The sequence below is a fragment of the Muscardinus avellanarius genome (assembly GCF_963383645.1).
Source record: "Muscardinus avellanarius genome assembly, chromosome: 8".
Taxonomy (NCBI): Eukaryota; Metazoa; Chordata; class Mammalia; order Rodentia; family Gliridae; genus Muscardinus; species Muscardinus avellanarius.
The window spans coordinates 72,541,378-72,554,201 of record NC_137794.1 but is presented as its reverse complement, the minus strand read 5'-3'; the positions used below and the strand labels follow the sequence as shown (position 1 = coordinate 72,554,201).

Genomic DNA, 12,824 nt, shown 5'->3' with positions numbered 1-12,824 from the left:
CAGGGCTGATTGACAGTCCTCCATACACTTGCAGATTGGCCGCCTCCAAGACCTGGTGAGGAAAGGCGAACAAGGGCTTGGCTCTGCTGAAGGGCTCATTGCCACTCTCCAGGATGCCCAGGAAAGGCTTCAGAATGAGCTCGACCTGACGAAAGGCAGACTAAAGGAGACCAAGGATGTTCTGCTAAATGTTGAGGTAACTGTATAATTCTGCTATATAAATATCAGCAAAATAGGAATATAATTTAGCCACTTTGCTTAAAGCTTATTTAAAACACACATTGCAGCCGGGCATGGTGGCGCACGCTTGTAATCCCCGCGCTTGGGATGCTGAGACAGGAGGATCGCAGGGTTCGAAGCCAGCCTTAGCTACTTAGTGAGGCTTTCAGCAACTTAGTGAGACCCTGTTTCCAAATAAAATATAAAAAAGGTCTGGGAATATAGCCCGCAAGTAGAAAGCCTCTGGGTTCCACACCCAGTACCACCAAAAAAATAATAATAATAATAATAATAAAAATTAAAAAATAATAAGTAAATAAAACACACATTGCATGTACTCAGTGTATTTTTTCCTAGAGCTGCTCTAACAAAGAATAAACTGGGTGCCTTGAAACAACCAAACTTGTTCTCTCACAGTTTGAGAGGTTACAAGTCTGCAGTCAAGGTGTTGTCAGGGCCATGCTCCCTCTGAAGTCTGCAAGGGAGGATCTGTCCTTCCCAGTACCATCTTTTTATAGCCCCAGGCATTTCTTCGAATTTGGCTGCATAATTTCAACCCCTACCTATCTTCTCATTTTCCTTTTGTAAGAATCTGAGTCATATTGGATTAAGGGCTCACCCTACTCCAGTATGGCCTTATTTTAACTGAGTGCATCTGTACCAAATGACTTTACAGTCCGGCAGGGGGGCTGTCAGGACATAAGCAAATCTTTTTGGAGGCACAATTCAAACCATAATAATTATTTTATTGGTGAGAGTTGGAACTTTTCAAATATTGCACCTAAGTTCTTCTCTATGATCTACAAATTTCACAAAGGCTCTGCCTTTCTACTTTCATTCTCACAAAGCACAGCAAAGATTTAGACTGCTAAGATAATTGAGAAAAATATTCATACAGCCAGGAGAGTGAGAGCCAAGGAGTTATTACCTTTTCCTTTGACAGGTGTTTGGAGTGTAGGCTCCAAAATCACATGCTCTTGCTAGCTCCAGCACTCAGTGTGTAGCTTGCAGTATTGTCTGCATAGTAAAAGAGGAGTGGGGAAATAGTACCGTTCATACCACTATTAGAATAATTACATGAAATAAACCACGACAGCATGGTGCTCAGCAAAATAGTAAATATTCAGGAAATGCTGATTTTATTAATGTTATTTTTTGGCTTAGAACTAATAACATTTCAAAAGCATAAAAACAATAACATTTTAGTGGATATATCTTACATACTGTGCACATATGTCTATTCGTATTTTATCTAAGGTATTTTGTACATTGAATACTAATTATCCTTTTTTAAATTTTGTAACAAAATAAACAGATTATTTCATTTTTTAAAAATCTTTTCTTCTTTCTATCATGGTTATGAGTCATGACAGTGTTAACATATAATAAGAAGTTGGAATTTATAGCTACTATAATAAACAACTTAATATACTTAATTCATGTGATGCTATCTCAATGCTAGCATCCTGTGGTATATAGCTGAAGTGTATGAATATCCTGTAATAAAAGATGTGGTTTTTCCTATTGTTAACAATAAAGATATTTAAGGAAATAAAATTATATGTAAAAATAAGCAGTTGATTTTTTTTCCCCCTGAGATGCTGAAGGTATAGCAAATGCTAGCAATTCCTCTGCCACTGAGCTATGTCCCAAGCCCAGATGAAATGTTTCTAAGGAATGGTGGTTGAATATAGGCTGATTTACATAATGCCAATGTTATGGTAACATATGATAAATATGAAATCCCTGCAGATTAGGATAAATCAAGCAGCCCCCTAGAGCTGGAGGTGACCTGTTTGGAAGCACTGGTAACCATGATCCGGCAGCAGTGCAGCTGTGCTGAGGGTACCAGGCAATAGAGGAGCAGATGATGGTCCATGCTCCTGTTACTACAGCCGCCCCTCTGCATATGGGGCCGTAGTTTTTGAGATGTGTACACAGGTGAATGTAAAAAAAGCAAGTCAACGTTGAAACTGCCTTTTGACACTGTTGATTTGGTTATTAAGCAGTAACTACTAAAAATGTATTTCATCCAACTGTTCTTTTCAAGTACTTTGCTTTTAGGAGCTGCTTTTTATTTGGTTTCATTTTATCAGTGCACCTTACTTATACACCATAGTGAGGTTCAGAATGATAGAAACATACATACACAAAACACCTTTTTCTGCCATAGGTAGTCTTAAATGGAGTAGAATTACTTTAAAAATATTTTTTTCCATTTTGTTTTTGCTACTGAAGATTGAACTCATGGGAATTCTATCTGTGGGTTATACCTCCATCTATTTTATTTTTTATTTTTAAAAGGATCTTGCTAAATTGCTGAGGGTCTTGCTGATTGCTGAGGAGACCTTAAGCCTGTGATCCTCCTATCTCAGCCTCCCAGCACTAGGAGTGCAGGTGTGACCCACCAATGGAACACTGTCCATTTTATTATACAAATAAAAATAGTAGCCTAAATTCCACATAGTTCTTTTAATCACGTTAGTAAGGTACCAGCTCTACGGCTTACACTGAAAAAATAACAGATTTTTTAATATGAGTATGAATGAATTTGAGAAAAATATCTATGTGATAGGGTATATGCAGAGGTGATTCAATAATCAATCTGTTATTAGATGGTCATGATAGAAAAGGTTTAGATGATTAATACTGACTTTAAACTATGTAAATAACTTATAAGCCTTAATAACATTATTTAGACAAGGACATGTAAAATATAAAATAGGTGCTATATATTTTATTGTCAGAAAATATTGAGTAGTTGTTATAGATAGTGTCATCAGTTGTTGTGTGACAAGGCTTTACAAGTTATAACATAAATGCTCCATACTGATCTGAAATAGCCAGCAGTGTCTTTGGGCTGGAGCACAAGCCTTCACTGAAGGTCTTATTCTTCAGGCTGAGCTAGAGCGAGAGAGGCACCACCACGAGGCAGCACTTGCCAGCATGAAAGAAGAAGAGAAGATCAGAGTGGACAGAATGGCCCATGACTTAGAGATAAAGTGGACCGAAAACCTTAGGTATGTTTTGACTCTGTGACGTAATCATCTTGCTCTGCAATGTGCAGGAAAGTTTTCCTGCTCTATGGCTCACCTTAGTAAAGACATTGTAAGAGTATCTTTTATGTATGTGTGTGGGGGGAAGGAAATACTGGGGATAGAACTCAGGGGCATTCTACTCCTGAGCTATATGCCTTGCCCTATTTTTATTTTGAAACAGGCTCTCACAAAGTTGTGGAGGGCCTCACTAAGTTTCCGAGGCTAGCTGTGAACCTAACCTCCTATCTCAGCCTCCCAAGAACTGGGATTATAAGTGTGTTCCATCGAGCCAGGTATGGTGACTCATGCTTGTAATCCCAGTACTTGGGAGGCTGAAACAGGAGGATCCTGGTTCATGAACAGCCTCAGCTACTCAGCGAGGCTCTCTGCAGCTTAGTGAGACTCTGTTTCAAAATAAAGAATAAAAAAATTGTGCTGGGGGTGTAGTTCGGAGGTAGAATGCCCCTGGGTTCAATCCCCAGCACCACACAAAAAAAGTGTGCCCCACCATGCTCAGCCCCTAAAAGTATCTTAAACGAATTTTTCCCATGATTAGATGTAGAGATTTTATAATTCGTTTTTCTGTTTGAATTCAGATTTATTATTTCTGGTTTCATTTCTTTGAATACAAAATAGGTAGAGAATTTAGGTAAGGTCAGAATACTTGTTATAGTGTCTATTCTGCCACTGATAGATGAGTGTGGCCTTGGTAAGTTGCCAGTTTACCTTATAGTTCTTAGCTATGAAATGGTGTGCTCTTAGTCTGAGCCATAGAATTTTGAGTATTAATTAAGCTTTTAGAAAGCCTGTGAGCAACTATAGAACAGCGACTTTGAGGAAAAATTCCCTTTATAAAGTAAATGCCTGCATTTCACTCTAGACAAGAGTGTTCTAAACTTCGTGAAGAGTTAAGACTTCAGCACGAAGAGGATAAGAAGTCAGCAATGTCTCAACTGTTGCAGTTAAAAGAGCGAGAGAAAAATGCTGCCAGGGATTCCTGGCAGAAGAAAGTCGAAGATCTCTTAAACCAGGTAGTTAACAATCTCTACCTCTGAAGTTTCCGTTTCCTTGGCATTCTCTTGCTAGGAAAATATTTTAAAACCCTCTGCATTAACTCAAGTGTATTTTGTTGTTTTTTACAGGGCAAACTTAGAATTTTTATAAAAGTATGAAATCAAGAAGATATATTCACAAATTTGTTAAATGTTGAGCTAAATATTCCTGTTACATATGCAGTCTTTGAAGCTGAGAAGAATTGTTAATTTTTAGTTTAATATTTGAACTGAACATGATAAGAGATTTTTAATTGGGAAATAGCTATTTTTGAAATATAAAATCTTTTTGCAAGGCTGATTTAGATACCATTTGGGCAACATAAGTAACTTGTGTTAAATATATTCCTGAAGTCCTTAGAATATCACATAAACAAAAGGTTTATGGACACTGCAGAATACAGTAAATCTGTCTTATATATAAATATGTTCTTGTCTCTGGAACATTTAAAACTGTAACTTAAGTAATTTTCACATTCTCACTTTTTACACAACCTTTAACCTTATGAGTTCTTAGCATTCTCCCACTAAACCAGCAATTAAATAGAAGTGACTCCATGAGTCACCCGTTGATAAGCAAGTGCAGAACTTGCGCAGGAAGCAGCTTGTAATTTAGTCCCAGAAATCCACCATTATCTTTCTGTTTGTGATCACAACGGGTTCCAAAATAAACAAAATAGGCTTTTGTAAGGTAATTTGTTGCATAGATACACACATACCACACTTTTCTTTCTATTTATTTATTTATTCATTTTTGTGTGTATTTGGTACTGGGAATTAAATCCAGTGGCATTCTACCTCCGAGAATGCCAATATTCCAAGCTCTATTTTATTCTTTATTATGAAGCAGGGTCTCACAATGTTGTGAATGGCCTCCTAAAGTTGCTGAGGTTGACCAAAAATCTGCAATCGTCATGTCCCAGCCTCCCAAGTACCGGGCTCACAAGCATGTGTCACCATGGCTGGCTTACGCCATGCTTTTCAAGAATGTTTGACGCCTGCCAATTTGTGTTCAGTATTTTATAATAATTTTTATAATATTGCTCTGAAATAGAATTACATATGTATCTCTGTGTCAGAGCTTCTGAGAATAATTTGAAACCTTTGAAATTCAAACAAAACTAAGAACAAGAAAATACCTTTACTGGAAGTTGTATACCATATTAGCATTGTTTGTTAATTACCTTTGTGCACTTACTTTACATTCTTAATTGGGACCCAGAAGGATAGAGTGGTACTAAGCTCCTGTCATCCAGAAAGTATTGCACACAGACATTTTTGTCTGGACTTGCACTGTTAGGGCCTACCACTTCTCCTACCTCTTTTCTATTAAATTATTTTTTTATTTTTTTATTTTTTTTATTTTGGTGTTACTGGGGGTGGAACCCAAGGGCTTTTCTACCTCCGGGCTATACTTCCAGACCTATTTTATACTTTATTTGGAAACAGGGTTTCACTAAGTTGCTGAGAGCCTCACTAAGTAGCTGAGGCTGGCTTCGAACCTGTGCAATCCTCCTGTCTCAGCCTACCAAGCGCTGGGAATACAAGCCTGTGCCACCACTCCCAGCTATTTTGTTATTTCTTTAATCGCTTTGTATTAAGTTGTTCATCTGTGCTTCTCTTATTTCCCTCACCCCTGTTTTATGTGTATTTGTAGTGTTCATTCCTGAGAGGACCTAATGCTTTGTATCTTGTGGTTATATACCATAAAATAATTACATATTAGCTTCATGTTTTGCCAGCTTTAAAGACAGAAGTTGTTTTCAAAGCAGAGATTTTTTTTTAATTTTCAAAGCAGATTAACCATAAATATCAAAATAACCATTAATTAATTGGCTCCAAAGGTAAAACTGTGCTGCTCTGTGTCATCAGGTCATTTCTAAGATTACACTGACATCCTTTCTCCCCACTTCTATATTGTATAGGACGTGCACATTGCTGTAGATAAACTGGCAAGTAGCTGTTACACTGTGTGTCTGTACCTGAAGAAGGTTAGGAAAACAAGTGAGCAGGGTGCCCCCGTTAAAGTAAAAATGGATATTGTTATCAGGATTTCACTTTCTATAGACAGATGAAGAGACAAAAATTATAGTAGGACCAGTACCTTTTATAATAGAGCCTTAAGGACCAAGGCGCTCTCCTCCTGAGCCCCTTGCATCTTGGCCCTTTGACTCTTGGATGCATCCGCAGGCGTGAGCTCTGAGGCGTGCTCTTCCACTCGCTGCTTGCCTGGCTCTGCTTCTGCGCCCTGTTCCTCGCAGCCTCCATCCCAACCCCACAGCCATTTCACCCTACTCCCTGCTCCTGATCCTACTCATCCCTGTGCACTCCAACACTGACAGCACATTTCAGCACTTAGGGAAACACTTGGGCTTGGTGATATTAAAAGGGCAAGAGTTAGGAAGAGAACCAGAATGGCCAGGGCTCAGGCAGGAGCATATGTTATGAAAAAGTATCAGAGGATCTGCATGTTTACATAAGTTAACTATTTCTGAGTGAACTGAGCATGATTCGACTTTTATTCCTTAGCATATCTATATTTCATCCTTCTTGGATCAAAAAAGAAATGAAATGCCTTCCATATGAATTTAAACTCACCCTCATCAGTTAGCTATCTAAAAATGGGTATAGAAAAGCATGAAATTTCCATGAGTCAGATGTTCTTTATTTCATGGAATTTTCTAAAAGTTGCTATTTCCATTCTGTGCTTCAGTTCAGGGTCAATTTGATATATTCTGTTTTCTTTTAATATTTCATTGTGTTCTCTTTATCTGTGCAATGACTACACTTTAAAGCTAGTTATGCTTCTTGGGCTAAGCAACACATTTGAATTCTTTTAAAACAAAAGAGCCACATTCTTAATCTTTAGTTCTATCTAAAGAGAAGTGACTACATAGAGTTCTCTGTAACCTTATTTTCTAGTTTTGTTTTCTTTATTTCATGCTTTTATAGGCAGATTTTATTTGGGATCCAGTATGATATTTATTTATTCAGCCTCACTCAAAGCATTGGACTGAGAAATTAGGGAGGCACAGACCATTCAGATGTACCACAGTGAAATTTATAGTTTGAGTTTGCCTCTCCACTTTGCAGATGTGAACTTTGAGGGCCCAAAGTTATTTAGCAGGTGATAACCATGTATACAAGTCAGATTTATACTTCACAATCTTCCGTCTAATTGGAGGAAGGTTTGTAGTCACTATTTGATAAGTGACATCATGAGTCTGTGGCGTAGAAGCTGTGTTGTATTGGAGCTGGCCCCTGCTGGCTCACTGTAGCCAGCTGTGTGGATCTGCTCCCATCTTCACATTCACGGACCATCATATGGGTGGTTTGCAATCACCTATGGCACAGATGTAAGCATATGTCTCAAAGGCTTTGCCTTTCCAGAGAGCTTTGCCTTTACAGAGCGCTATTAAACATTTACCAGCGTACCGCTGAGGACGAGTATAGAGTAGAGAGGCCATGGTATACCAATATGATTGGAAAGATTTCATTGAAGAAGCCAACTTAGTGTGGTCCTTGAATGGGACAAAGGACAAACACAGAGTAACAAAAATAACAACCATTTTTATTTTTCAACAAACATTTTATTAATTGGTTACTCTTTATTCCCAGATACTATGAGAAAAAGCCAGGTTGGGAGAGGTTATTATGAAAAAACTTTGACTTCCAAGCTTAGGAATATAAAATTTATCTACTAAACTATGAGATTCTGTCAAAGTTTTATGGAGAAGGAAATAACATAGTAAAAATTTTATTGTAGGAAGATTAATATAGCTATGCCATTGAAATGAGGTTGAAATGGAGACATCTCATTTTAAAGCTTTAAATTAAAATGTTCAAAGTAGAATTCTTGATTGTACGTTATGCATCCACCACTACCTCTCAACTTAAACCCGTCTCCTCCTCCTAAACATCACCATCCATTTGCTGCCCAGCCACCTCTGATTGCATATGTTCATTCTCTGTCTCTGTCTCTCTCTTCCTCCTTGTGTGTGTAGAGCAAGTCCATAGCACTCCCTCCTGCACTTCCTCCAAAATGCATCCAGGTCCTGCCCACTTCCTCCACTACCACCTGAGTCCAAGCCCCTTAGTTCTTTCCTCGGCTGCAACTGTAATCTCCCATTGTACCCCGACTTCTGCTCACTCACCTATTTTCCAACCAGCCACCGTGTTACTCATGTCACTCACCTGGTCCAAACCCTCCAGTGCCTTCTTGTTACATTTAGGACACAATCCAAACTCTTGTGTTGGCCTCTTGAACCCTCATGATTTGGTCTCTGTTGCAATGTTAATATCATCGCCCACTTTTCATTGCCATCTTGGGCTACTTGAAGTTCTTGGAACTCCTTGAGGTTTTGGCATCCTTCATTTTGTTCAGTTCTTAACTCCTCAAAAAGATCTTCCTGGACTTCTTTCTCTAAAATGATACCCTGCATCATGTTTTAGCCTTTTATTCTGTTTTGTGTTTCTTGAAAACATTTATTACTGCACAACATTATATTGATTTTCTCACCTATCAGAATGCAAGTTCCATCAGACCCGGACCTGTGTCTTGTTCCTTGTGTGTCGTCAGCACCTAAAACTGTGCAAGGCACATGGTAAGCACTTGACAGTTGTTGAATAGAGTGAACCAAAACAGGCACGGGGGCCAGAAAAACGGTAGAATACATAAAATACAAATGAATTCTGCTCAGTTAGGACTTGAATTAAGTTTATTTTGTTGTGAATAGACGAGAAAACTTAAAGGAGCATATCACATAATTCGATGAAGTACTTTCATGAAAGAAAAGAAGCCGTAAAAGTTGACTTGGGATTTGAGCCAGGGTGTTGAACAGAAGACCATTATTTGAAACAGGAGGCCCGGATGAGATATTATGTGAGGTAGGAGGCAGGGAGAGTGGTAAGCTTTGTTTAGGATGAATCACTTTTACAATCACAGAATGTTTTTAAGTTTTCATTCTTAGTATGGAAGAGTGATGGCTACTGTAAAAAAAAAAAAAAAAAAAAAAGCATTAGATAAATGTTCCTCATCAAGAACAGTTGCTTAGCCACTTTCATTAAAGTTTCTTGCATGCGGCTTTCTGATTTCTATATTGGTGATGTCTATTATGATAGCTATTAGCTACATATTAGTGTAGAGCACTTGAAATGAGGTCGTCAAGTATAAGTGTAAAATATACGCTGGATTTCAAAAACTTTGGACAAAAAATAGAGTATCTCACTTCTATTTTTATATTATTACATGTTGAAATTTGTTTACTTCATGTAGCTACTAAAAATTTAAAATTACACATATGGCTCACTTTTTTTTTTTTGGTGGTACTGGGGTTCCTGGAAGCCCTTCTACCTCTGGGCTACACTCCCAGACCTATTTTTACATTTTTATTTGGAAACAGGGTCTCCTAAGCCAGTGTGCACGGCTGGTTTCAAACCTGCGCGATCCTCCTGTCTCTGCCTCCCAAGCGCGGGGATTACAAGCGTGCGCCACCACGCCCGGCTTATGGCTCACTTTTGTGGCTCTTAAATATATTAATTTTCTTTAGACACTACCAGTCTAGACTATATAGTCTTCAAACTATGGAGACAGCTTGCCATTAGTACTCAGCACTCTTCCTTTATGTTAGCAAGGAAAGTATTCCCTCTCCCTTTAGAAATTATATTCCTACATCTAGGAATTAAATTATATTTCTGTCAGTTCTTAAGCACATTTTTTTTTTTTTTTTTGGTGGTACTGGGGTTCCTGGAAGCCCTTCTACCTCTGGGCCACACTCACTCCCAGACCTATTTTTACATTTTTATTTGGAAACAGGGTCTCCTAAGCCAGCGCGCGCGGCTGACTTCGAACCAGCGCGATCCTCCTGTCTCTGCCTCCCAAGCGCGGGGATTACAAGCATGCGCCACCAGGCCCGGCCTTAAGCACATTTTTAAGTCCATAACTTGTTAAACAAATAAAAGCACTACTCCCCTCCTTCACCCCCCCCCCCAGTGCCTTATGCATGCTGGCAAGCACTTTTTGAGCTACATCCCCAGCCCAGCAGCACTACCTTTTAGCAGAGATACAGAGGCAAGCAGAGTCTGAGATTGATGGAGAATATTCATCTCTCCCTGAGTAGTGACCATCAGTCAGTGAAGTTGGGCCTAGAGGTGTTGAATCCTGTCTCAATAATTAGGAGATCAAGAAGCAATGTAGAGCCAATAATGGAATCCTATCATGAGCTCTGAGAAAAGAAATGGCAGGGGAAGGGAAGCCAGAGGAAAGAGAAGCAGGCAGAGTGGAACGATGCCAATCATGAAAGGCAAAGAGAAGCCATCCCCAAAGAGTAGAAAGAGCTGATAGGACCACTCCCTCACAAGATGTGAAATGGAATCAGTCTACCAAAAACCAATCCAAATTCATTATTACTCCTTCTTTCTACTTCAAGTCTTTGATTCAAAGTTGCAGTGCTTTTCTTAGTAGACATGCAAGTTTCTCCTTAATTTCTTTTCAGTGAAAAAAATGATATTATTTCAGCTATATTATATCATCATTTACCAGACTTATGTGGCTAACATTCTTTCTCTTGAGATTTTTTTCTTCTTCTAAGATACGCATTACTAAATGGCTTTCTAAATTAACCTAAAAGATTAAAAGGAACAATCCACCAAGAAGATATAATGATAGTAAATGTTTATGCCACAAATGTGGGTGCAGCCACGTTTGCAAAACAAATCCTCTTGGACATAAGATCTCAAATAGACCCAAATACAATAATAGTGAGTAAAGACTCTGCAGAACTGATGAAAACTATAAACCAAATGGACTTAATAGACATATACAGAATATTTCAACCAGGAAAAACAGAATATACATTCTTCTCAGCAGCCCATGGCACCTTCTCCAAAATAGATCACATTCTGGGGCACAAAGAAAGCACCAGCAAATTCAAAATATGTAATATAATTCCCTGCATCTTTTCAAACCATCATGGAATGAAAGTAGAAATCAACAACAGGAAACCCAAAATAAACTATTTAAATACATGGAGGTTGAATGATACACTCTTGAATGATGAGTGGGTAAGAGCAGAAATTAGGGGAGAAATAAAGAAATGTATGGAATTAAATTAAAATAGAGAAACAACTTACCAAAATCTATGGGACACTTTGAAGGCAGTGTTGAGAGGAAAGTTCATAGCATTGAATGCCCACATAAGAAAAACAGAAAGCCACCAAGCAAACAACCTAATGGCACAACTCAAGGACCTAGAAAGACTGCAACAGTCTAATCCCAAAGCCAACAGAAGGCAAGAAATTATTAAAATCAGAGGAGAAATAAATGAAATAGAGAACAAAAAAATTCAAAGAATCAACAAAACAAAAAGCTGGTTCTTTGAGACAATTAAGAGGATTGACAAACCCCTGGCCAACCTAATCAAAAGAGAGAATCAACTCAATTATTAAAATCAGAAATGAAAAAGGAGACATCACCACAGACAGAGGGGAAATTCAAAGGATTATCAGAAACTATTTTGAGAATTTATAGTCTAACAGACTGGAAAACATAGAAGAAATCAATAGATTTCTAAGCACATATAACCTACCTAAACTGAACCAAGAGGGCATAGCAAGCCTAAACCAACCAATAGCAAACAAAGAAATAGAAACAGCAATCAAAGTTCTGCCAACAAAGAAAAGCCCAGGCCCTGACGGGTTCCCAGCTGAATTCTACAAAACTTTTAGTGAAGAACTAATACCAATACTTCACAACTTGTTCCGGGAAATTGAAAGAGATGGAATTCTCCCTAAGTCCTTCTATGAGGCCAGTATCACATTAATCCCCAAACCAAATAAAAATACTTCAAGAAAGGAAAATTACAGACCAATATCCTTAGTGAACATAGACACAAAAATTCTAAACAAAATACTAGCTATACACATTCAAAACCTTATCAAGAGAATTGTACACCATGACCAAGTTGGTTTCATCCCAGAAAAGCAAGGCTGGTTCAACATATGCAAATCAATACATGTTATTCACCACATAAATAGAACTAAGAACAAAAACCACATGATCATATCAATAGATGCTGAAAAAGCATTCGACAAAATCCAACACCCGTTTATGTTAAAAACACTGCAGAAAATTGGAATAGAAGGAACATATTTAAACATCATTAAGGCTATATACAATAAACCCAAAGCCAACATCAGATTGAATGGAGAAAAACTGCAAGAATTCCCTTTAAAATCAAGCACAAGACAAGGATGCCCATTATCACCTCTCCTTTTCAATATAGTCCTTGAGACTCTTGCCACAGCAATAAGACAAGAGAAGGAAATCAAAAGAATTCAAATAGGAAGAGAGTAGCTAAAATTAACCTTATTTGCAGATGATATGATTCTTTATCTACAAGATCAATGAACTCAACCAAAAGACTTCTGGAGCTGATTAACCAATTCAGCAAAGTTGCAGGATACAAAATCAACCTAAAGAAATCAGTTGTTTTTCTTTATGCCAACAATGAATCCA

The 12,824-nt window shown here is 38.0% G+C and overlaps 1 protein-coding gene across 1 annotated transcript in view; it reads left to right on the top strand.

Annotated features, from left to right (window-relative positions):
- The window catches only part of FAM184A (family with sequence similarity 184 member A), a gene marked incomplete at both ends in the record, with an annotated part of 124,580 nt that overhangs the window by 71,572 nt on the left and 40,184 nt on the right, over window positions 1-12,824 (top strand). Inside the window, 3 exons of the mRNA XM_080699748.1 lie at window positions 35-196; window positions 3,118-3,239; window positions 4,138-4,288. Of these exons, the coding sequence (XP_080555874.1) occupies window positions 35-196; window positions 3,118-3,239; window positions 4,138-4,288 (435 nt within the window). The remainder of the gene's footprint in view (window positions 1-34; window positions 197-3,117; window positions 3,240-4,137; window positions 4,289-12,824) is intronic.